This window comes from Euprymna scolopes, chromosome 39 (genome assembly GCF_053919585.1).
Source record: "Euprymna scolopes isolate OS-2025 chromosome 39, ASM5391958v1, whole genome shotgun sequence".
Classification (NCBI taxonomy): Eukaryota; Metazoa; Mollusca; class Cephalopoda; order Sepiida; family Sepiolidae; genus Euprymna; species Euprymna scolopes.
The window spans coordinates 73,685,101-73,710,935 of record NC_136520.1 but is presented as its reverse complement, the minus strand read 5'-3'; the positions used below and the strand labels follow the sequence as shown (position 1 = coordinate 73,710,935).

The 25,835-nt window shown below is 37.8% G+C and overlaps 1 protein-coding gene across 2 annotated transcripts in view; it reads left to right on the top strand.

Moving 5' to 3' along the window:
- LOC145263871 (uncharacterized) overlaps positions 1-25,835 on the top strand; it is a 212,734-nt gene that overhangs the window by 128,584 nt on the left and 58,315 nt on the right. For both annotated transcript variants that reach the window (XM_080120947.1, XM_080120946.1), the window contains exon 2: positions 24,682-24,892. In XM_080120947.1, coding sequence (XP_079977073.1) covers positions 24,686-24,892 — 207 coding nt within the window. In that variant the 5' untranslated portion in view covers positions 24,682-24,685. The remainder of the gene's footprint in view (positions 1-24,681; positions 24,893-25,835) is intronic.

Sequence of the window (25,835 nt, the reverse complement as noted above, 5' to 3'; positions counted from 1 at the left end):
ACGGGGTAAATATTTTATGAAAACTGAAAATTTTGGGCCAATTTAGCAAAATTTAATTTCTGCTAATTGTCTTCGAAACCCTTTTTCATTAATAATTAATTTTCTACCTTATCGGTTTTCGTAATTTTTGGATATATTCATTAATGTGATCTGACAGTTCAGTAGATACCATTAGTTTCACTTAAAATTCAATATTTAAATTTTCGAATTTCGCTACAATAATGAAGAAAAACCGAGAATGATAGGATGAATGTGTGATGCAAGTCTTAAAGTCATGTTCCCGTCTGATGATGTCAGAGGAAGATCTGGAGAGTAGATGGAGAAGAGTGCAAAACGGGAGACTTTGTTAGTATGGTCACGTTGCAAAAATGGAGTTAGTAGATGTAGAACAGTTGAGGTAACAGGTTTAGGTAGAAGAAGGCCAAGGAAAACATGGGAAGAAGTGATAAGGATGGATCCGAGGGATAAATGAAGGCCTGGCCAGAGATAAATTAGTGAGAAAGTTAATTTATAAAAAGCGTTCGGTACATGCCACCATGTAAAAGCGACGTTAAGCTGATGATTATGATGATGTGTTCTCTTTTTGAATAAAAGCAAACACAAATGGAAATTGGCCTTGTACCAAACTTGCTTAAGATGTAATTATCACTTAAGATGGGATGAGACACAAAAGCACAAAACAAATTTTTGTTTTCGTAAAATGTCGACGTGGATTCTAGACGTCGATTGACACAGAAAAATGACGTCATTGCAGCAGACAAAGATGGCAAAGACACACACACATACACACACACTTCTAGACACACGCGCACGCACGAACACACACACACACACACTTTAACAGATTCACAGACACACTCGCACACTTACACACGAACACATAAACTCAGACACACACACACACATAAACGTACGCACGTACACATAATCTCACACACATACATACATACATAAACACACTTCCAGACACGCACACACACACACATGCTTTAACACATTCACACACACACACACATAAACTCAGACACACATACACGCAAACTAACATACACATGCACACATAATCTCACACACACATACATACACGCACACTTCTAGACACGCACACGTGCACACACACACTTTAACACATTCATAGAAACACTCGCACAAGCACTCACACACGAACACATAAACTCAGACAGACACACACACACATACATATAAACCTACACACACACACACACACATATACATAAACCTACACACACCTGCACACAGTCACACACACACGCGTTGGCACAGAATACAAGCCAGTGAAAACAATAAAATATTGTAGATTTACTATCAACCAAGAATATCTGATGAACCACCACCACCATCATCATCATCATCATCATCATCATCACTATTATCATCACCATTATCATTATCATCATCATCACCATTATCATCATCATTATGCAATGTACAGCATTTCCACATGAACATAAAAGCTTCCGACGTTACAAATACGCTAAATAGACTTTGTACCAGATTTTTATCTTTTTGGTTTTGCCAAGGATTTTTTGTGTGGAAATCACTTAAGACAAGGCATGAAGTCACTTGATGTAAGAAACTAACACAACCGACCGAAAGATGATTATAGCAAATACAGGCGATGTTTATTGATCATATTCTTGAAAAGACCAAGGTTGTAGATAAGAGGAAAGCAGTAAGCAAGGAGTGATTTCCACAACGTTGCAGTTCTTGGAAAGAAGTTGTTGGAATAGGAATGTTTATTACAATGAGGTATTGTTACATGGAAGGGCTGTCCCCTTCGCATGTAAGTAAGAAGACAGACATAGATAAGTGAGAATGATATTCGGAAAAGGCTAGAATCGAACCTTGTAGGCAAGTGTTAAAGATCACCACACTCTTCAGTACATCCAGGTACACTTTGGTGTTGACTTTAAAGCTGACTTCAAAGATGTGAGGTAGCATGATGTGACCCTCACTTGAAACCACACCAAAGACCATAACCGTGGCCAGAAACTTTGTTTTCATCACCCTGGGCGCGTACCTGTTATTCGTGGCAATCCAGCGATGTATTTTGAGGGTGCTGACAATATTGTAATAACTTGGATCGGTAGAGAGCATCAGTTGTACAGTGGCGCATCTCCGATCGCGCTCATTGAACAGTGTGTCACTTTCAGACATGACAGAAGGCTCCTATCGCTCTTAGGATTTGTACACAACTGGCCAACTAGCAGATGATCTGCAACAACAAAAAAAAAGAAAACCTGTTTTCATCAAATGGAAATGGAATCATGTCGTTTTTTCTATGGCAAAAATTTTACTGGGGTTCTACTGTACATATATAAGAACTCTGTTCGTATTGTTGAGCACTCTAAGTTGAATTCGGTCACTTAAGCTTACATGTGCAGACCATGATGTGATAATCATAAGATTACTCTCACCCTTTGACATTTATGCTTTAATATTTCAACTATATTTCTCGCATTAACTTTGGCTGTCTAGTTTGTTTACTGCTAATGGAGTCAGAGATGTCTTCATGACCGGGTTCGAATCTCTTCACCAGTTGTAATCGTAACTCCCTGCACTCATGATTTCTGAAAGGATGAAACACGAGTGTCTCTAGGTATTAAAATATTTTATAAACAATATATATGCCGCTCCCTATATGGGAGTATCAAGTTGGTTAAAGGGAAAATTATTCCCAACTCGCATTTAGGTAAAAATGCACTTTCATAAATAATTGAATTCATTCAAGACGTATCGCAAAAACAAATAACATCTACGTAAATCGCGATATATCTGAACAGTCAGCGAGGTGGATGAGTGGTAACTGATGAGTCGTAGACGACGAAACACGTGTCAGTGGATAATTATATTTTATAAAAATATATATATATATATATATATATATATATATATATATAGTCATCCACATACAGTACTGTTTTCTACATACACACACACACACACACACACACACACACACACACATATATATATATATATATATAATGTCGATTTTTTTTTTTTTTTAACTTTTTTAGCGATAATGAAATACTCGATATTAGAATCTGCTACCTAGGAGATCAGTGGATTAATTTTCCTTAATAAATATCGCCCTTATTTTTAGGACGTAAACTCTACATGCATGCGTTTCGCCGCAATACAGCTCATCAGTATAGCTTGACTCTATTTGATCATATTAAAAATGATAAAAAAATAATGAATAATAGCAGCAGGTGCCCGTATATTCACTCGACTATAGAACCTATGGTTTGAGGTTCGAATCCTGATACAGTCAAGCTACGCTGAAAAACTGTAGAGCAGCGAAACATGTGTACGTTTTAAATATGTGCTGTTCTAAAAAGTAAAATAATATATATATATATATATATATCGTTTATTTTGTTTTCAATGCGTTTTGAACGAATTGAATTATACGAAATATCATCTTACGTAAAAAAAAAAAAGTGAAGCACTTTTTAGTTCCTAATTTCTGTGCTTCGGTGCGTTTTTTTGGTGGTTTCAGTAAAATCTCTCTGTCGCCATTTCTTTCTTACAGTTTGCAATTAAATTCATAAAACCCGTCCAAAACATGTCAGCATGTCAGACGGCCGTTAAACCGATGTTGAGGACTTCAAAGCGCATCTGCTGATCCAAACAATGTTTTGTGCACGGACAACGATGATTAGCTTCAAGCGTCTTTCTTTTCAGCCAGTAATTTTACGCCGGTGAATCAACTAAAAAAGCGGGAAGGCTGTGGTATGGTCCCTCGCTTTGATACAACAATACCGTCTTGGAGTGTTGCCAAAAACCATGCCAGCATTTAATAATTGGGGCATGAAAGTTATGACGTTAGTAAAGGAAGAATAATATATATATATATATATATATATATATATATATATATATATATATATATATATATATATATAAAAGTGAAAGTGTCTGTCTGTGTGTATCTGTGTGTGTACATATTTCCCTACGCAATAACTCGGTCAATTTTTAGTCTACAGACTCGAAATTTAATATACGGGGCACTTAGATTTGGAAAAATCGATGTGATCTGTATTCGGCCAGAAATTTGGCGATTAAGGGGTCAAAGTTCAACGATTTGACCTTTGAGAACGCTACCAAAATCCTCCGACAATTTTGGGTCTAAACATTTGAAATTTTAGATATAGGTTCCTTGGACATGGATCTAACTGAATAACTTGATTTGAGCCCAAAACAATAAATTTTAAGGGGTCATAATAGGAGTCAAATTAAGAAAAAAATTCACTGTTTTTTTTTTTTGCTCAGAATACACCTCCAAACGCAGGGAAACGCCGGGCACCCATGCTAGTCTATCTATCTATACTCCTATAAATTCGTTTTTGGGGTAGAGGCGTTGAATCTCTACGTTTCCAAGTGAGCATTATATCATGAGCTACTGACTGTTTTCCGGTTGTTTCAAGAGCCAAAAACAAGCTAGTTCTTAGATTGGAGAGGGGATTATTGAGGGATAAAAAGAAGAAAAGTTGGATAGAGTTCGAGAGCATTGATGGTGTCCATTTTGGATAACGGGTAAGGATAAAATAAATGTGGGGATTTCTGAGGATCTTTAATACTGAGTTATAATAAAGGGAGTACGGTACTCATGAAGTCAAAAAGCTAAGGATTGGCAGTTGAATGTTGAACAGTACTACGAAAGGCTTGAAAGCAATCGATGGAAAGGACATTTGATTACTTAACATTGGACGCGAAGGGGGGAATATATTGATTTGGTGTGTTCTAGGAATAAATTGATTGCAGATCAATAAAAAAAAAATGTGATGGAAAACAATAGGATGAAGTCAGAGAGGAGTTTTACAACTATTCTTTGACAGAGTTATTAATGCTTTTTGTACTCCCTAGGGAGTTAAGGCTTAAATAAATAAATGGAATCATGATTGTGATCTGAAAATGTTTTGGGTTTTTTTTTTCATTATTTTTCTTTCCTTTCTTGCTTTGGTTTTTTCATTTTTCTTTTTTCTCTTTTTCTATTTCTTTTTTTAATGTTTTCTATTCTTTCTCCTCTCCTATTTTTCTTTCTTTCTTTCCCTTTTCTTTCTCCCGTTTCTTTTTTTTATTATTATTATTTGGGGAAATCCCCCTCTCCCCTTCCCCCTGTTTTAGGGGTTATTTATTTTAGCGATGCATTTTTAGGAATGAATTGATTTCTAAGAAATATTTTCAGTGAAAAATGTTTATAGGGTTAGGGTTTATAATTAAATGCGAGAAAAACGAGACATATGCGATAAACGAGACAAAATAATGAGTTCAGAAAACATAAATTCATAAAAGTTTAAAATCGAAGTTTACTGCAATATGAAAAACATAGAATGCTCGTTAATATTTTTAGAGTTCTTATAAAAACGAGGGGGGAAATTCATTAGTTAAGATACCGAAGAAGTTTAAGAGCCGTGCATTACAGAAAATCGTAACCAAAGTTTCTCCACTCAATTAAATAAATTATAATTTATTGAAAGTCGTCCATAAAAGTTAATGTGAGAAAAGAAGTTCAGGGAGAAAAGTTGGGATTTTTGTAGCAAAATAAAAAGAGAAAAAAGTCTAACGAGACGCAAAGCAAATTTACCTACACGGGTTGTATACAAAAAAAAACGTCTGATGAGACACAGAGCATTGTTCACGGTACGCAGGTCTGAACGCTTCCCCAACTCCTCCCAGCGACCTGCTTTTATCGTGTCCAGCGTGCCTCATTAGCAGGTGTGTCATGTGACCATGCGAGAACTGTGCGAGATCGAAGGCTTTAAAAGATAACGGACGCCATCTTGGATCTGTTTGATTTTTCTTTCTTCTCAGCCCACAGGACAGAAGAACATCTCCGATGTGAGTGTTTATTATTTATCGTTTGTACAGCCAAACAAAGCACAAACGCATGACTCCTTGCTTCTTTGATGATCATCACAATAGTTTAATTGATGAGTTTATGGGAACCTACGAACACAAACGAACGATTTTAGGGCAATCACGATTACTGCCCTTTAACTCTGATAATATCCTTCTTTGCTACAAGAGGGCGATACAGCCTACATTTACTTCCGGTTCTGCTAGGTCTACAGCTGATGTGCTAACTTTAATATCACACAGGATTAGTGAATCTGTCGATGGAGGTTTCATTTCTAGAGCAATTGCTCCTGACATATTAAAGGCCTTTGATAGAGTATGGCATAAAGGTCAATGATCCCCTAAATAACATTCTTAGATTATTTGTAGACATTTGTGCAGACGACACTGCCATCAATGGCAACACTTCAAAGGCCGGCAATGACTAAGATCTTTTTTATTCTTTCTCTTCTTATCTTGAGTACGTAGCACAATGGGAAAGAGGTGGCTGGTTAATTTTAATGCATCTAAAATCAAGCTTCTTTCTCATCAACGATCTGACTCTCATCTGGCCACAATTGGAATGGATGGCCTTCATCTTGGGGAAGCATCATGTTTTGACAAGTTTCTGGGGCTGATCTTCATTCCTGATCTGAAATGGAACACATACATCAAATCTGTTGCCAAGGTTGCTGGAAAAATGATTGGATCATTCTACTGCCCCAATAGTTATCTTACTGCCGATACAATCCTTTACCTATATAAGAACCAAGTACGTTCTAGGATAGAGTACTGTGGTCACATCTGGGCAGGAGCTGTTCGGGGCACTTATCCTGCCTTGACTGAGTTCAAAACCAGCTTCAAAACCTAGTTGATACTACACGTTTCTCTTTTCTGCAGAGATATTGCTCTATCATTATTTTCATCTGAGCTCCAATCTATGATCCCCTATGATCCTTTCACTCGTCTTGCTACAACCACTATCAACAATTCCCCCACTCTCTAATCTAAATGAACAAATTTTCTTTCTTAGAACTGCCCATCTGTAGAACTCTATTCCGCTGGATCACTTTCCAGCTGACTACATGTTTGTCTTCAAGTCCAATGTAAATAATTTCTTGTAAATAATCAATTTCTATCTTTTTTAAATCCATGAAAGAAGTTTCTTTCCTCACCTGTGGAATTCTGTTTCACTAAACTGCTTTCTAGCTGATTTCATCTTCAAGTCTAATGTAAACAAGTTATTGTTTAGCCGACACCTTAAATAATCAAATTATACCCGATTTCCACCACTACAGTGTTGTCCTGATGACCACCGTACACTCATTAGCCCTTATTTGGGCCTTGATAAGTATTGATTCTCATTTATATATATATATATATATATATATATATATATATATATATATATATATATATGTCATCCACAGACAGACGATTTTGCTGTATCACAGCTCTTCAGTGTAGCTGGAATAGCAACTTCCTCAAACCAGGATAGAAACTTGACCGCCTAGGTGACAGTCAGCACTTCTAACCATTACGCTATTTGGCTGTTGCTAAGATAGATATGCGAAATTACAATGTTTAAATATTGTCCAAACGCCTACGCTCTATTTGTTTGAGAGACGAATGCTGAGCAATATAAATTTTCCAAGAAGAACAGTTTTGCATCATTTTTATCTTCTCTTAAAAAGATTAATAAATATTCTACAAATTTCAGTTTCTTTGATCACAATTGGAATAAGGAATCTAGACATAAGGTTTTGTATCATTAAGTCATGATTTAATTGAGAACTCGGCTGGTCATATACCTGAGCACTACAAAGTGCCTTCAATAAGTTTCCAGACTTTCTTTTTTGTACAAGCATTACAAATTGTCGTAGACTCTTGAAAATTCAGTATGTTATTGCTATACATCTCATAATGAGATGACTGACCAGTTTCAGTTTTTATGATTTCAGGTTCAAATGAACAGCTACAGCAGGAATTGGAATACATCCTACTAAAATCTGATTGTCACAGCTGGTGAATTTCAAAAATGCTGCTATCTAGACTGAGAACACTTTAGAAAAACGATATGCAATAAAATTCTTTGTTGAACTTCGAAAATTGCCATAAATACTTATGGAATACTTCAGACTGCTTTTGGACCATCTTGCATGAATCGAGCATCAGTTTTGAGTGGCATGAGAGATTCAAGGAAGGCAGGGAGTTTGTAAGGGATGATGAGAGGTGTAGTAAGAGTAATGAAGTTAGAACACCAAAGTTAATTAGCTAAATCAAGAATTTCATGGATAAGGACCGTCGTGTGTCTATAGAAACAATAAGTGCACAGTTTGATGTCAGTGTCGGAACTGTGCACACAATTAATCGCGAGGAACTGAAGATGCGGAAGATTTGTGAAAATGTACCAATCCACAACTCCATCTTTGTCACAGACTATTTGATCAAGATGGGAATCAAGACAGTTCTTGACCCCCCCCCCCTCCCCATATAGTCTAGACCTTGCTCCCTGTGACTTTTGGTTACTCTCTAAGCTCAAGGAAAACCTCAGAGGTTGTCGTTATAAGTGTATTGCAGCCCGAGGAGATTACTTCAAAGAGGAATAGTTTCATGTGTGTGCTATCAATAAAAGTGCACATACGAAAAAGTCTGGAAACTTATTGAAGGTGCCTTGTAACTAATAAATTCTATAGTAATATTTAATTTTTTTAAAATAATATTTACAAAAATAAATCCATAAAATTTTCCATAATTTTCTAAATATAAAAATAATCCAAACTCTACTCTATAAATTATGCTTTTTAAAATGTAATTTACTCTTTAAAGCTAATTTCCTGCAGACCTACTTCAATGTATTTTTACAAATGGCTGCCTCGACCCATCAGTGTTTCAGTGCAATTACTCTTTATAGCAACAAGAATAAATCCAATTTTTTATTTTAGATTTTTTTCCGATGGAGATAACATTAAATTTAATTTTTATTTTTATTTTAACTTAATGGTCTTCTTCATTTAATGTACGCCATTGTTAAATGCTAAAAATGGCTTATTGTTGACGATTAGTTCTTTCTTTCCTTTTTTCGTTCTTTCTTTCCTTTTTCTTTCTTTCTTTCCTTTTTCTTTCTTTCTTTCCTTTTTTCGTTCTTTCTTTCCTTTTTCTTTCTTTCCTTTTTCTTTCTGTCATTTTTTCTTTCTTTCTTTCCTTTTTTCTTTTCTTTCTTTCCTTTTTTCTTTCTTTCTTTCCTTTTTTTCTTTTCTTTCTTTCCTTTTTTTCTTTCTTTCTTTCCTTTTTTCTTTTCTTTCTTTCCTTTTTTCTTTCTTTCTTTCCTTTTTTCTTTCTTTCTTTCCTTTTTTCGTTCTTTCTTTCCTTTTTCTTTCTTTCTTTCCTTTTTTCGTTCTTTCTTTCCTTTTTCTTTCTTTCTTTTCATTTACTCCCTTTCATTTTAACCGCAAAGGAATGGCTGGAATGAGTGGGACAGTAGCTTATATTAGGTTGACAAGAAGGTTCTTTGGGAATTTTTAATTTTGATTTCAAATGATGTATTTTCAAATAAGTTTTCGATATAATACCTTTACTTTATATATCATTTTAAAAAATGTTTTCCGATTGGAAAGAGAAAAACCTTGATAAATGGGTGACTCACGAATTGAACGACAACTAAAAGAAACGTTGTTATGAAATGTGATCTTCCCTTCTTTTACGCAACAAGAACGACACGTTTCTCAACCGAATTCTGGCGACAACCAGAGAAGTTTAGCTCAGTAGTTAGACACAGACAAAACTCCATGACAATTCCCCAAACCAGAGTTGCGTCAAAGAAAGGTCAAGCTGACAGTTTGGTGGTCTGCGACTGGTCTCATCTAGTACAACTCTTTGAATGCAGGCGAAACCATTACGGCAGAAAAGTACTATTAACAAATGGATGAAATGCATCAGAAACTTCGATAACAACACCCAGTATTAGTCAACAAAAAAAGTTCAATTCTCCTCCACAACAATGCCTGCCTGTACGTTGCTAAACTGACCTTGCAGAAATTGAACGAATTGGGCTACAAAACTCTGCCTCAACTGTCATACTCTCCAGACCTCTCACCTACTTTTTCAAGCATCTCGACAACTTTCTGCGTGAGAAATGCTTCAAAAACCTAAACGATATCAAAAATGCCTTCAGCGACTTCATCGCCACCAGAACACAAGATTTTTACGTTATTGGCATAAATACGATTATTTTGCATTAGCAAAAGTGTGTTGATTCTGATGGTGTTTATTTCGATCAATAATTTTTTGTTTGAGCTGAGATATGTTCATTTGAATTTAAAAGTTAAAAACCGCAAGAACTTTCTTGTCAATCTGAACGATAAACAGACCGATACGAAATTAGAAAAAAGAAAAAATGAAATTAAGACAAAAAACAAAAGTAAACAGACACGCTCTCGGCTGAATTGAATGACTGACTCCTTGGCCTTTAGACTAGGAGCAAAGTGTAGTATCTGTTCTAATACCACACTTCATATTTTCTATCCTTAGTTACCGAAGAAAAAATCCATTTATACTGAGGCAATTTTTATTTTCATCCTAGTGCAGAGTGCCTCGTTTGGGGCAGCTGGATTTTCCCTACATTAAGAACTGACATTGTGTTCAACTCTACCCTTGCGGGGAGACAACTAAATAAGGTCTCAACAATCCTCATTTTTAAGCAAAAATAAGGTTTTCATTTTATCCATTTGCCTTAGACTGATAATACGAGGGTCGTTCCAAAAGTAAAGCCTTCTATTTTTTTAGCTCAATTTCGGTCAATGTAATCTCCAACCTTCTGCAGGTGTATCTTGAACTCGGGAATGTTTGTCAAACTCAGGAATCTCAGTGTAACCGACTAACAAATGCAATTGCGAATTACTTAAGGCCTTTATTCAATTATGGCTGAGGGAACGAGAACATGCTACCCCCGTGAAGTAAATAAAAGGGTTTGATTAGAAATTTTGTGCAGATTCCTGAGTTTAACAGAAACATTCCCAAATCTGACAAAATACACCTGGAGAAGGTCGGAGGTTACATTGACTAAAACGTTGTGAAAATGACACTCAAGATGAGAACAGTAGTCCGAAGATTCCAAATAATATGAATTACATGGATTCGTCGGACTATTGTTCTCATCTTGAGTGTTATTTTTACAACGTTATGCAAGGACCTATGACAGAGTCGATACAGTACTTGGCGAAATTTAGTTGTAAAAGTTACACTCTTCTGGAGGTTAAAGGTTCAATCTTCAGTGTAGGTGACATTTAAAATGCAATTGGGAATTGTTTACGACTTCTACACAGTCATGGCTGATGGAACGAAAGTATACTACTCTCATGGATTTAACAAAAGGTTCCATTTGAAATTCCATGCATATTTCAGAGTTTGACATAAAGATTCTTGAGTTCAACAAGATACACCTGAAGAGGGTCGGAGGTTACATTGGCCGAAACGTTGCATAATGAAGTAAATAATCCATTGGTAACCTTTGTTCTTAACATGATTAACTCTAACCCTCGACGACTTTTACTATCCATTTCAGAGGTTAAAAGAAGTAAATTGTTTGATTTTTAGAATAATTAGGTTAGGGATGCATATGTTAGAGTATAACTATCTAGTTAAAGTACGGCCCAAGGTGGAAGAATGATTCAGCCACCAGGATTCTGTCCTAAGACGACTCGGGTCGACAACCATGGCCTTGTTTTGGGAGGGGCGATGTTATTCCTCCACATAGGATATTGCTCTTAGAATGCATTACTTTAAGGAAACCTTGAATTGCTGTTGGAAAAGATGGCCTTACTCTTGGAAAACATTACTTTGAGAAAAATATTTCACAGGTGTACCATCATTACATAAGAACGAGAAAAAATAGCATTCCAAAGAAGGACCCTACCAGTGACACTACTTCTAGTATACGTTGCTCTTGGAAAACAATATTACCAGAAAACATTATTCCAAGAAAACATTACTACCAGAAAATATTATTACCAGAAACCATTACTACCAGAAAACATTAATCCAAAGAAACATTAATCCAAGAAAACATTATTATCAGAAAACATTACTACTAGAAAGCATTTCTACCAGAAACATTCTCTAAGAAAACATTACTACCAGTAAACAATCACCCAAGAAAACAGTACTTCCAGAAAAAAATTACAACACTTTTAAAAATATCACTCCAAGAAAACGTTACTCTCAGAAAAATTACTCTTATAAATCATTACTCTTTAAAAAAAATACTCCTTGGTATTAGTAATCTTTGTTCTCAACATGATTACCTCCCTCCTCCCAGCCACCACCCTATAGTATCCATTACTGAAAAAAATAAACTCTTTAAAATCCTCAAAAAAAAACAAATCTATTGAATAATTATTGAATAATGCCTTATATTGCCAACATTTCACAAAATTTGGAGGTATCTGTTTCCTTCATATAAAACTAAATTAAACTAAACTAGCAAAAGTACCCGTCGTTGACTGGGTTAAAAAACAGCCTACAGAAAATGGACTCTGATTTAGGAAGGGTTGTAAAGAGATAGCTTCGAATTTGAGGGTATCAAAACTAAAGCAAAATATGATGAAAGTAAAAATAAAATAGATAAACCCCATAATTTATTATACCATACCTGTTCACACTGAAACACTTATCACAATATTCTGTGGATCTATATTTAAAAACCTTGTTAAACTTTGTGACATATTTCTATTCTATGGAGGCCAGGCGCAAACGCAAATAATTTTATTATACCATATTTCTTCAAACTGAAAAATAATTATCAAAGTATACTTACGCAGAGAAGTATGAAAAGTCTTTATTAAAGTTTGTGCCTATTTCCATTCTATGGAGGCCAGGCGCGAACGCAGACCCCACAATTTTATTATACCATCTTATTTAAGTTAAAACATACTTATCAAAGTATTCTTATGTACATCTATATCAAAAACACTTGTAAACGTTTTTTTTTTTAATTTTTAATTTTTTTTATTTCCATACTTTGTGGACAAGGCGCAAACGCAAATCTCACAATTTGAATGAACCACCGTTCTGCTAGATCAAACATACCCATTCCTATGTCTCGATACATCTATCATTATATGTAATCAGTTTTTTAAAATAGTCAACCATATAGGAGCCTATTCGTGACCACACACACACACACACACACACACACACACACATTCAGCTTTATAATATAGATATAACCTACATTATTATCCTTCCTCATAGTAGCTGTATTCCAGAATTTATAATGATCGGTTAATTAGTTTAAGAGTGAATCTTGCACATACAAATATATAAACATATACACATATCTAACTTTATATATAGAGATAATTAGCCTAGTCTAATGATATTGAAACTGCAGCGACAATATGGGCATAGCATATAAACTGATGCTAGAAAAAAAATAGAAGAAAAAATCTTAGTACCATGGACAAAACCAATAAAAGACGGAATGAGTGAAAAAAAATATAATATTGATGGTATGTGTTTGTTTAGTTACAAATTGTAACTTTTTACCAAACACGTTAAAATTTTCTATCGGCCTATATACTTTGAAAATGTGGAAACTTAAGATTTTTTTATCTTTGAATTTGTTATCAATAAAGTTAATTTATTGAAAGGTGAATAAAAAAAAAAAGATTTGGATAACTTCCGGCTGAAAAGATTATCAAAAAAACAGTAACTTGCTCTACTATTAAATTTAGTGAGAGAGGCTGCTTACCAATCAGACTTGGGGTTAGTGGTCAAGGTTGTGAAGTTGAAAGCAAGAATTTCCGAAACTCCATTTCTAACTCTGATTTTTCGCTTGTGCTACCAGATCAGGCTGTCTGAAGATATTGGCTTCCTGAGACGAAATGCACCTAACATTGATGCTTCTTGTTTTTCTACTTCTTTTGTAAAACTTAATTATGTTCTACAAAACTTAATTATGTTCTGCAAAACTTAATTATGTTCTGCAAAACTTAATTATGTTCTACAAAACTTAATTATGTTCTGCAAAACTTAATTATGTTCTACAAAACTTAATTATGTTCTACAAAACTTAATTATGTTCTGCAAAACTTAATTATGTTCTACAAAACTTAATTATGTTCTACAAAACTTAATTATGTTCTGCAAAACTTAATTATGTTCTGCAAAACTTAATTATGTTCTAGAAAACTTAATTATGTTCTACAAAACTTAATTATGTTCTACAAAACTTAATTATGTTCTGCAAAACTTAATTATGTTCTGCAAAACTTAATTATGTTCTGCAAAACTTAATTATGTTCTGCAAAACTTAATTATGTTCTGCAAAACTTAATTATGTTCTGCAAAACTTAATTATGTTCTACAAAACTTAATTATGTTCTGCAAAACTTAATTATGTTCTACAAAACTTAATTATGTTCTGCAAAACTTAATTATGTTCTACAAAACTTAATTATGTTCTGCAAAACTTAATTATGTTCTGCAAAACTTAATTATGTTCTGCAAAACTTAATTATGTTCTACAAAACTTAATTATGTTCTGCAAAACTTAATTATGTTCTGCAAAACTTAATTATGTTCTGCAAAACTTAATTATGTTCTACAAAACTTAATTATGTTCTGCAAAACTTAATTATGTTCTGCAAAACCAAAAACAACCCACCTTTTCCTTTCTTCTTATTTCCCCTTTCTTTTTCTATTTCCCGCACTTCCTGACTGTACCAAACATTAATACAGTGAGTCTTTTTTCCCTCTCTCATTGCAAAACTCATTCATGTTCTGCAGAGCACTACAAAACAACCAAAGCAAACACAACAAACTATCGATTGAAGATACAAAAAGATTGAAGAATAAAAACCTTCCACAAAATAACTGGATGCAACATGAATAATATTTCCAAAATAACTGGATTCAGCATTAAATAACCCGAAAAGGGTTGATATGCCATAAAGCAAAACAACCAAACCAAAGTCTACAAATAAATATTAGAAGATATAAAGAACTTGAAGCATCAAAACTGTTTCCAAAATAACTGAATTCGGCATTAAATAAAAGGGTTGATATGCCATAAAACAAAACAAAACCTGACTTTTGGAATTCCGAAATATCCAACTCTGACCCTTTCTTAATCTTTCGGTTTACAGCAAAAGGGATAGTAGCTGTGCTGATACTGCACTACATCTTTTTTTTTTTATTATTCAAGGAGGTTACTGTGGATTTGCTGTTAGTAGGGGCTAATTATTAATTTGCCGTTGGTAGAGGGTTATCGTTCATTTTTTTGTTGGTAGGGTGGTTATTGTTGATTTGTCGTTGGTAGGGGGTTATCGTTGATTTGCAATTGTTAGGGGATTACCATTGATTTGTTGTTGGTAAGGGGTTTGCACTGATTTGCTCTTGGTAGGTGATTACCTATTTGCTGTTGATAGCGAGTTACCATTGATTTACTGTTGATGTTTGAATTTTTGTTCCCATTCAGAGTGCTCCATTTGGGGGAGCTGAATTTTCCCCCACATTAAAAAATCGACCTTATGACTAACTCAGCTCTAATGGGGAGGCAAGTAAATACAGACTCTAACTCGTTAGGTTTATTTTAACTTCTTCCAATGTTCAGTAATTAATTGATTCGTATCAAATTAAAAAAGCCGACTCAAAAACTGTTGCATAAATGACTGACAACGCCGGCAAAATATCGGAGCTTGGCAAAACTAGTTGTAAATTGGATTCTTGGTTATGACGTCACTCCTGCATTCCGATCAAAGAATCAAGATCGTAAAACAATGAGAGAAATATTTAACTCCGGATTGGAATTGATAAAAATATTTCAAATCGAAGATCAAAATAAGAGAATAATTAAATTCCAATCAAGGAATGTGGGGTGATGCAAATATAAGTCAAAACAAAGACATTCAGGCAGAAGAGAGCGAAGTGAGAGATGCACTTATGCCGTCATCAGATCGGCTGCCATACACCACCACTCATACTGACTCAAACTCTCTCACTTGTCAGATTATCAACTGTAAAATAAATCAAACTTTGTTGATTTAACAAGTTGTTGTTTGATTACAAAAGCCACACTCATCAGAATGCATATACTATGACACACATTTTGTAAAAGCACATCTATAAAATATATAGACAACAATATAACAAGACTAAGTATTCTTACGTCCAACTCTGACTCCTTCCAATCTGCAACCCTGGCATTAGAAGACCAGGCTATTGTTCAGGAGAGATGGAGAAAATTTAAAACTTTCTAATAAGTATTTTTATGAATGAGGACTTTTTTATTTTTAATTTTAGATTTCTTAGCTGCAGAATATTTTTATCCACCCCACACACCCCTCCCTCCCCAAAAAAGATTATGGTGATGGAAGTACATATAGCACATTCCATTGTGACAGATGCCTGAAGATCATAAATATCGCAGTTGGCTTTGTATCTTTTCTTCCGTTAAGGTGATATGAAGATCACCACTATTGTGACTATGATCAGGGAGGCACACATTTATTTCATCGTAAGTAATGTCATATAAAAAGCGATAATGGCTGTGAATGACCTTATCTGACGTACATATTTTCACGATGAAATTAGAGACAACACGCTTAACGAACTGACGAAGCTTCTAAATATAATAATTTGGAGTGTTTCTACTAGATAACTTTTTCATGGTCTTTGGATGTTTGTTGCTGAAACGAAATATGATAAAGTTGATGCAAAATGTCCTGAAAAAGTTTTTCTTTATAACGTTAACCCCCTACCAACAGGAAATCAATGGTAACCCTCTACCAACAGGAAATCAATGGTAACCCCCTACCAACAGGAAATCAATGGTAACCTCCTACAAACTGCAAATCAACAATACCCCCCTATCAATGCTAAATCAGTAGTAGCCCCTTACCAACAGCAAATTAATGGCAGTCCCCTACCAATTGCAAATCAACGCTAACACTCTACCAACCGCAAACCAATGGTAACTCCCTACCAACAGCAAATAGATAATCACCTACCAAGAGCAAATCAGTGCAAACCGCTTACCTACAACAAATCAATGGTAATCCCCTAACAATTGCTAATCAACGATAACCGCAATCCCCTACCAATGACAAATCAACAGTAACCACCCTACCAACAAAAAATGAATGATAACCCCCTACCAACGGCAAATTAATAATTAGCCCCTACTAACAGCAAATCCACAGTAGCCTCCTACCAACATAAAATTAATGGTAACCTCCTGCTAAATGGCAAATCAATACGATTCTGCCAACGTCAAATCAATGGCGATCGCATACCAACATCAAATTAATGGCAATCACCTATCTACAAAAATAAATGGTAATCCCTACCAACGTCAATTCAATGGTAATCACCATACCATCGTCAGTCAATGCAAATCCCCTACCTACATCAAATAAATGGTAATCCCCTACCAAATCAAATTAATGGTAACCCTTACCAACCTCAAATAAATGGTAACTCCCTACCAATGTAAAATCAATGGTAGACACATACCAATGTCGAATCAATGGTAATCTTTTCCAAGTAGAATCAATGGTAACCCCCTACCAACGTCAAATCAATGATAATCCTCTACTGACATCAAATCCATGATAATTTTTTATCAACGTCAAATTAATGGTAACTCGCTACCAATAGCAAATCAATGGTAGTCTCCAACCATCGTCAAATCAATGATAATTCTCACTCATCAAATCAGCAGTAATCACTTCCCAACGTCAAATAAATGGTAATCATCTACTGATGTACAATGAACAATAATTCCCTACCACCGTCAAATCAATGGTGATCATCTGTCAATGGTAATCCCTCCACCAACAGAAAAATAATGGTAAACCCTACAAACGTAACATTAATGGTAACCCCCCCCTACTAAACAGCAAATTAATATGACCCTACTAACAGCAAATCAGCAGTGAACCCCCTATTAACATCAAATTAATGGTAATCTCCTGCCAACGTCAAATCAATGGTAATCTCCTGCCAACCTCAAATCAATGGTAATCTCCTACTAACATCAAATCAACAGTATTCACCTACCAACGTCAAATCAATGGTAATCTGCTACCAACGTTAAATCAAAGATAATCCGCTACCAACGTCAATCAACGGTAATCCCCGTACCATCGTCAAGTCCATGGTACTCCTCTGCCAACGTCAAATTAACGGTAATCTTCTCCAGCGGCCGTAGATGAAATTGAACTTACTACACGAGTTTGTGGTGTAATTCAAATCTTGTCAGTAGCTGAGTACTTGATGCTTCGCCAGGGTTATCAAAGGTATTTTTTATCGTGATGCCATCACTAGATGGGGCGCCTACCACGGCTTATCTACCCTCAAGAGAAGGATAGACCGTGCCAGTTTCTCAACCTGTATTTTACCTCGTGGTACATACAGCATCTTGCCTTCCCAAATGGTCACCCATTTGGGACTGGCCAGGCTCAACGTTGTTTAACTTCGGCGATCTGGTAAGAACCGGTGTGGCAACGTGATTGTGCCATATCAATCCTCCACCAACGTCAAATCAACGGCAACCCCATCCCATCGTCAAATTTTTTAGTTGATTATTTGAAAACACGTCATGGGGAAAACACAAATTTTATTTCGTAGAATTTTTTATCGTGATAATAAATTTTTTTATTGCTATAATAAAGATATTCGTTATTACGAGCATTTTTGTGGCAAATTTTTTAAAAAAATCATTAATATTTCACAAAAGAATTATTCATGCACTAAAGTTAAATATCGCAGATTTACATGAATTAACATTTATACTTGTTCAATAATAGCAGCATTCCGATGATAAAGTTTTTTTTTAAAAATGTTAAGATTCAATTCAGTTGTCTTCGATATTCAACCATGTTTACATTGCGACTGAAAGAATAGAAAAAAAAAACTTCCGTCCCCCCCCACCCCGCTAGTCAGAGAATAAACGCTGATGCTGCATTAAGGGATGCATTAGTATGGTGTCATATCTAAAGCAATAATGTTATCTGACGTAATTTACGATGCAAGTAGGGATAATAAATATTAATGTACTGACAATTGTTCTAAAAAAATTTATGGAAATCGCTCGAGACTAGGCATGAAGCCACTTGATATAAAAAGCTAACAAGAACAAAAGCTGATTATTGCAAAGACAGGAGATTCCTATTGACCGTAGTCTTGAAAAGTTTAAAGCTGTAGGTAGAAGAGAAACAGTGAGCAGGAGGGGAGTTCAACAAGCTTGCCGCCCTTTGAAAGAATCTACTGGAATAGGAAACTGTATTGCAATGAGGTATTAAAATAACGAATTGATGGAGACCACTGGACCAACGAGTCAAACGAGCTGGAACAAAGGAAGCAGGGAATACATGCTATAAAAGTATTTGTAGAAAAGACTGAGACTAATGATCTTCGTTTGGTTGGGTAGTATCATACCTTCCGTTGCTCCCAGTTTCCACCTTCTTACGATCAGGAGCGCACACTTTTCCATGCCGAATTCCATTCGGATATCCTGACTGAAGATTCTGATTATGTTTAGTAGTGTCTCCAATTCCTTCTTGGTTTTTGCAAATAACTTCTGGTACGTTAGGTGGTTCATACTTTCATCTGTATTAGTGAACTTGTATCCGGCTTGGCATTTTCTTAGTATGTTGTTAAGGAGCATCATGGTTATAATGAACAGTAATGGTGATAGGGAATCACCTTGGAAGATACTTCTTTGTATTTTAATCTACGTTATATATTGTCTATCAGCTGTCAATTCAAGTCTCCATGTTCTCATTGCATTTTCTATTAGATTGGTTATATTACCTGGTATTTTGTTATCCATACTTGCGGATTCTATCATATGCTTTCTTGTAGTCGATCCATGTGTAGCAGAAGTAGCAATAACTAAAATGAGGGGAAAAAGAGCTTACCTCGGGTACGTCTGTTGTGTCACCAGTTGGGGGGAAAAAGAGAATTCCAAGATGGCGTCCGGGGGTTTTTATTAGCATTTACCCCATGCAACTCTCGGAAAATCACGTTTCTGTCTCATGTGATTATGCAAATGGATAATTCCCGGCCACTACAAAAGCAGGAGGCTAGAGACGAGTCGGCAGTGTCCTGCAAACTGTGTGTGTGGGTGTTTCTGGCGATTGGAGTGTGTCTTCTTTTACCACGGTCATCACGGACAGGAATTCCCTCTCTTCTGGAGGTGGGCGATATTGACTATTTTGAAGTTGTACTGTTGCTGACAGAACATTTATTTATTTATTTTTTTTTTGCCTACTACATTTTTGTTTCAAGCTATTTCGGCCCGAATATGGCAAAGGTGCGGATAAGCAGTGATATTATCAAGCCGTTCTCTGGCGAGGGAGACGTTGTAGCGTGGCTGAAAAAAGTGAGACTTGTCGCACAACTTCAGCAGGTGGATGACGTAGCGAGTCTGCTACCTTTATACCTGGAAGGCGATGCGCTGGCCCTCTACATGGAAATGGAGGAGGACGATCAAAAGAAAATAAACCAGATTGAGGCTCGATTAAAGGAGGCATTTACTGATGACGCGTTTGCAGCATATAGAAAAATAACTATGGTTAGATGGGCTGGTGAACGTGTGGATGTGTACGCCAACAAGATCAGGCAATTGGTTGGATTGGCCGGATTCACAGGAGAAAGCTCAGAGAGACTCACAAAATTAATTTTTGTCACTGGATTCCCTGACACCATCTCAATTGCTCTTCAACAGGTGCCGAACATCAAAGCCCTGACCATGGGGGAGCTAATGTCGAGAGCGAGAATTTTGACGACGACTGGCGAACAAAATCAGGATGTGGTTGCGGCCACACGCTCACCCAACAACAGGGCCCAGAATAATCCTGTTAACGTGACCTGTTTCAAATGCAATGTTAAAGGCCACCTTGCAAGGGACTGTCGAAAACGTGGAACACGGTGTTACCGTTGCGGTGAGAGTGGACACTGGGCTCGGAACTGCTCGGGAAACGAGCAAGGGGAGGACGCATAAGCGCCAGTCTCCTTCCCAACCAAGATGTGAACACGACGCTCCCGGTGATAAGCATCCATGTTGACGGGACGCGATGTTTGGCGCTTATTGATACAGGATGCTCCAGGACAATTTTACATGCAGACCGGTGCCAGTCTTAGAGAAAAACAAACGTAAATGTCAACACAATTGGTGGAATGTCCCATGCGTGCTGCGGTGTTGGAACGGTCTCTGTATCCACTGATGAAGGTGTGTCTGCCAGAGTCGATGTGTTGGTGGTGCATGGCAAGCCACTGGGATTTGACTTGCTTCTAGGGATCGACGCCATAAAAGCTCTAGGAGGTGTCGTTGTCAAGCCTACAGGATCAGTGCGGCTGGGCGCCAGGAAAAGTATTAAATGCGCAGCCATTTCTATCGATGAACCAGATTTCACTGCTACCTTTGACCATCAAAACCGAACGTGGACCGCATCGTGGAAATGGTCTGTGGACCACCCCCCTGAAAGGCTGCATAATCGAGTGTCAGAGTACCCAGTGCCAGCAGAAATTCGTGAAGAATACACGCAGGAGCTCCACACCTGGATAGATAATGGTTGGCTCGTGCCATACCCAGAGGATAAATTGGGACCCCCCAAAGGTCTAATTCCCTTGATGGCTGTGATACAGCAGAACAAAGCCAAAGTGCGCCCGGTAATGGACTACCGGGAGCTAAATCATTACGTAGACGCATTTACGGCCAATGCAGATGTTTGTGCGGCTAAGCTGCGTGAGTGGAGACAAAAAGGTGCTAACGTGTCTCTACTGGACCTCAGAAGAGCATACCTACAAGTCCGGGTCCATGAGACACTGTGGCCATACCAGACTGTGGAAATCGATGGGAAAAAATACTGTCTGACCCGTCTGGGGTTTGGTTTGAATGTGGCTCCCTTGATAATGAGAGCAATTGTCAGCGAAGTACTATCTCAGGAAGAAGTTATAAGCCGCGCAGCATCTGCTTACATTGATGACATTTTTGTCAATGAAGACGTGGTGCCCGCGACCCGTGTGAGAGAACACCTCGCGCAGTTCGGGTTGGAGTGCAAGAACCCGGAGCAGTTGAAGGACGGTGCACGGGTGCTGGGATTGGCAGTCAGGATGGAACGCAATGAACTGCGGTGGAAGCGAGGAAATGCAATTCCGGACGCTCCCAGTATTGTTACGCGACGAACAATCTTTTCCCTGTGTGGTCGACTTGTCGGGCACTTTCCGGTGTGCGGTTGGCTTCGTGTGGCTTGCGGAATACTCAGAAGGAGAGTAAGTTCGGTAACGAAGGGCTGGGATGATGAAGCAAGGGACGCCGTACTACATCGTATGATGTTCGAAACCTTAAAATCTGCGCAGCAGAACGATCCGGCACAGGGAAATTGGTGTGTGGACGGCAAAGAGCTGAATGTATGGGTCGATGCTAGCTCCCTAGCAATTGGGGCAGCCTTGGAGATGTGTGAAACTGTGCTGGAAGATGCATGTTGGCTGCGACCTGAAGATGACTCTCAACATATCAACTTGGCTGAACTGGATGCCGTATTGAAAGGCATCAATTTGGCTCTCCAGTGGCAGAGCAAGGTGCTACACATAAAGACAGATTCTGTTTGTGTATACCATTGGGTCTCGGACACGCTAACTGGAAAGGCGCGAGTACACACCAAAGCAGCAAGCGAGATGCTTATTAGGAGGCGATTAAGCACTCTTAAGGAGCTCGTGAAAGAGTACGGGCTGACAGTGGATGTGACGCTGGTTCCATCAACACGAAACATTGCTGACCGACTGACACGAGTGCCACAGCGGTGGTTTGAGGCAATGAAAAAGAAAAACGGTCTTGACCCAGTGATAGGCGCGGTCCACACAGACGAGCTGGATGAGAGTCAAATCATGGCTATTCACAAAGATAGTGGACATCCGGGGGTGCGACGCACTACCTACTTTGTCAGGAGAAGATGTCCAACCACGACAAAAGCAACTGTCAGAACGGTCATACAGAAATGCGAGGAATGTCAGTCCATTGACCCAGCGCCAGTCAGGTGGGAAAAGGGAAAGCTGGAAGTTAACGAGAATTGGCAGAGAATTGGAATGGATATCACGCATTATGGCACCTTCCATTTTTTAACTTTAACAGACTGTGGTCCATCGCGTTTCTCCATTTGGAGGAAATTGGCAAGGCAGGACTCGGCAAGCGTGATTCATCAGTTGGAGGCAGTGTTCCTCGAGCGTGGCGCGCCGCATGAACTCCTTTTAGACAATGACACAGCTTTCTGCAGCAATATGTTCCAAGCATTTGCATGTAAATGGGGAGTTCACTTGCGATTCCGTTGTGCATACGCTCCAGCCGGGAATGGCATAGTGGAGCGATGTCATCGTACAGTGAAACGAATAGCGGCTAGAATGTGTTGTCCCATCAGGAGGCTGTCTACTGGTATAACATCACACCAAGAGACGACACATCTTCCTCCACTGCGCCTGCCAACAGGATTTATCAATACGAAGTTCGAGTAAAGGAGACCAATCTCGCAACTGCGTCCCCAGGTCCCAAGAACAGCTTTTACCAGGTTGGAGATCGCGTATGGGTCAGAAGACCGCAAAATCGATGTACCACGAGGTTCGGCAAGGGTGAGGTGACCAAGGTGATCAGCCCTCAGTCGATTTTGGTGGACGGTGTGCCTCGTCACGTGAAGGATTTGCGCCCTCGCCATTATGTTGTTACATCGGAGGAAGAGGGAGACTCAAACAGTATGATGTCTTCTGAAAAGACAGAGAGTATGATGCAGGACGACGAAGAGGATTTTGAGCCATATAATGTACATACTGAAGAAGCGGAGGAAGGACCACCCGTCTTGCCTCTACGAAGGAGTACCCGACAGAAACGAATACTGCCCCCCTGCCCTGATTGTGAAACACCGCCTATGGAGCAGACTGGTGGCAATAATGGCGATGAGGAGGATGGCAGGGAGGAAGTGCTGCCTCCGGTTCTTCGGAGAAGTACCAGACAGAGACTACTGCCCCCCTGCCCCATTTGTGATCATGAGATCAGGGGGGAGTGTAGCAGAAGTAGCAATAACTAAAATGAGGGGAAAAAGAGCTTACCTCGGGTACGTCTGTTGTGTCACCAGTTGGGGGGAAAAAGAGAATTCCAAGATGGCGTCCGGGGGTTTTTATTAGCATTTACCCCATGCAACTCTCGGAAAATCACGTTTCTGTCTCATGTGATTATGCAAATGGATAATTCCCGGCCACTACAAAAGCAGGAGGCTAGAGACGAGTCGGCAGTGTCCTGCAAACTGTGTGTGTGGGTGTTTCTGGCGATTGGAGTGTGTCTTCTTTTACCACGGTCATCACGGACAGGAATTCCCTCTCTTCTGGAGGTGGGCGATATTGACTATTTTGAAGTTGTACTGTTGCTGACAGAACATTTATTTATTTTTTTTTTTTTTTTGCCTACTACATTTTTGTTTCACCATGCCATGGCCAGGTTCTTTTTTTCTACTTTTTACCTCCTTCAAAATCCTTTGGTCTATGTATAATAGGTCATGTGTTCCTCTTTTTCCTTTTGGGCATCCTTTCTGTTCTTATTGCATTTTCTATTAAATTGATAATTTTGCTTCAGCAGTGTTTGATATGTCAATGACCGGCTCTTATTAGTTGTTTATATATCTTTAAATGTGATTTTTTTTATTTTTATTTATTTTTTAGTAGTAGTAGTAGTAGGAAGAGGAGGAGTTGTTGTTGATGTTAATGCTACTATTACTATATGTTGATATATCTTTAACTATGATTTTTTTTATATAATTTCTGCTTCAGGATCATGGGCCATAACATGTCTTGTTCCCGAAACGAACAGGAATCCCAAGAGCCGCAAATCATTGCCGAAGTTTGCGAACCGATAGCTTCTTCGAAAAAGCCCGATCAACGGGCCGAGCTGGGTGATCTGCTCAAGTATGACTACCCCTTTGAGAACTTGGTGTTTGAAGGCGGAGGAAATAAAGGTGTGGCCTACGTTGGAGCCTTAATGGTAAGATTACGACCCCACTCCCCCCCCCCTTTTTTTTTTCAGAAAAATAGAAGATGTCATTAAACACTTCTAACTGGGAGAGCCGACGTTACTTGGAATTGAATGACTAACTAAACATTTAGAAGTAACTGCATTGTTGTCATGTCTGTCTTATTTGACGGTTCTCTCTCTGACGTGATGTTGCTAGTCTCAGAGACAACGTGATTATGCCACACACACACACACACATGATGCCACGCACACACACATTATAATTATATATACATATATAATAATTATTAAATATCTACAGACACTAGTGTTTCATTCTTTCGGTAATCTTCAGTGCAGGGTGCCACGATTAACACCAGTCGATAGATTTGAACCCGGCAATAGAAGCCATCTCTGGCTCCATTAGCAAGGACCATATCCATTCGGCTACCATTAACCGCGAGAGATGTTGTTAAATTTTCAACATTTATTTTATTAAATGTTTTTAACGTCAGAGTGATCTAGTCATTATATGACAATCTGCGCATAATAGCTAAATTGACCGACTTTAATTCAACTGAAAGTGCTCAACGATAAGAAACGAGTTTCTTAAAGGGACTGACATAATTATTTACTATAATATATATATATATATATTAATATACTAGCGGGGGTACCCGGCGTTGCCCGAGTGTTTGTTTCCGGGACGGGGGGGGAGTTTTAAAAAATGTTATGGTAGGTAAGTAGGAAGGATCAAACCCGGAGTCATGAGTAAAAGTAGGAAAATAAAGTGTGAAAAAAAAAAAAACATCTGCAACGTTAACAGTTCGGCCACCAAGAAAAGTCCATTCCAGTTGTTTAGAAAAAAAAAAAAAAAACGACTACGGTAGGTCGGCGCGAACGTGAAAATATAATGTGAATTGTCCAGCACGCTAACCACTATGCCACAGAGCACTGCAGCTTAGTTTAGTGA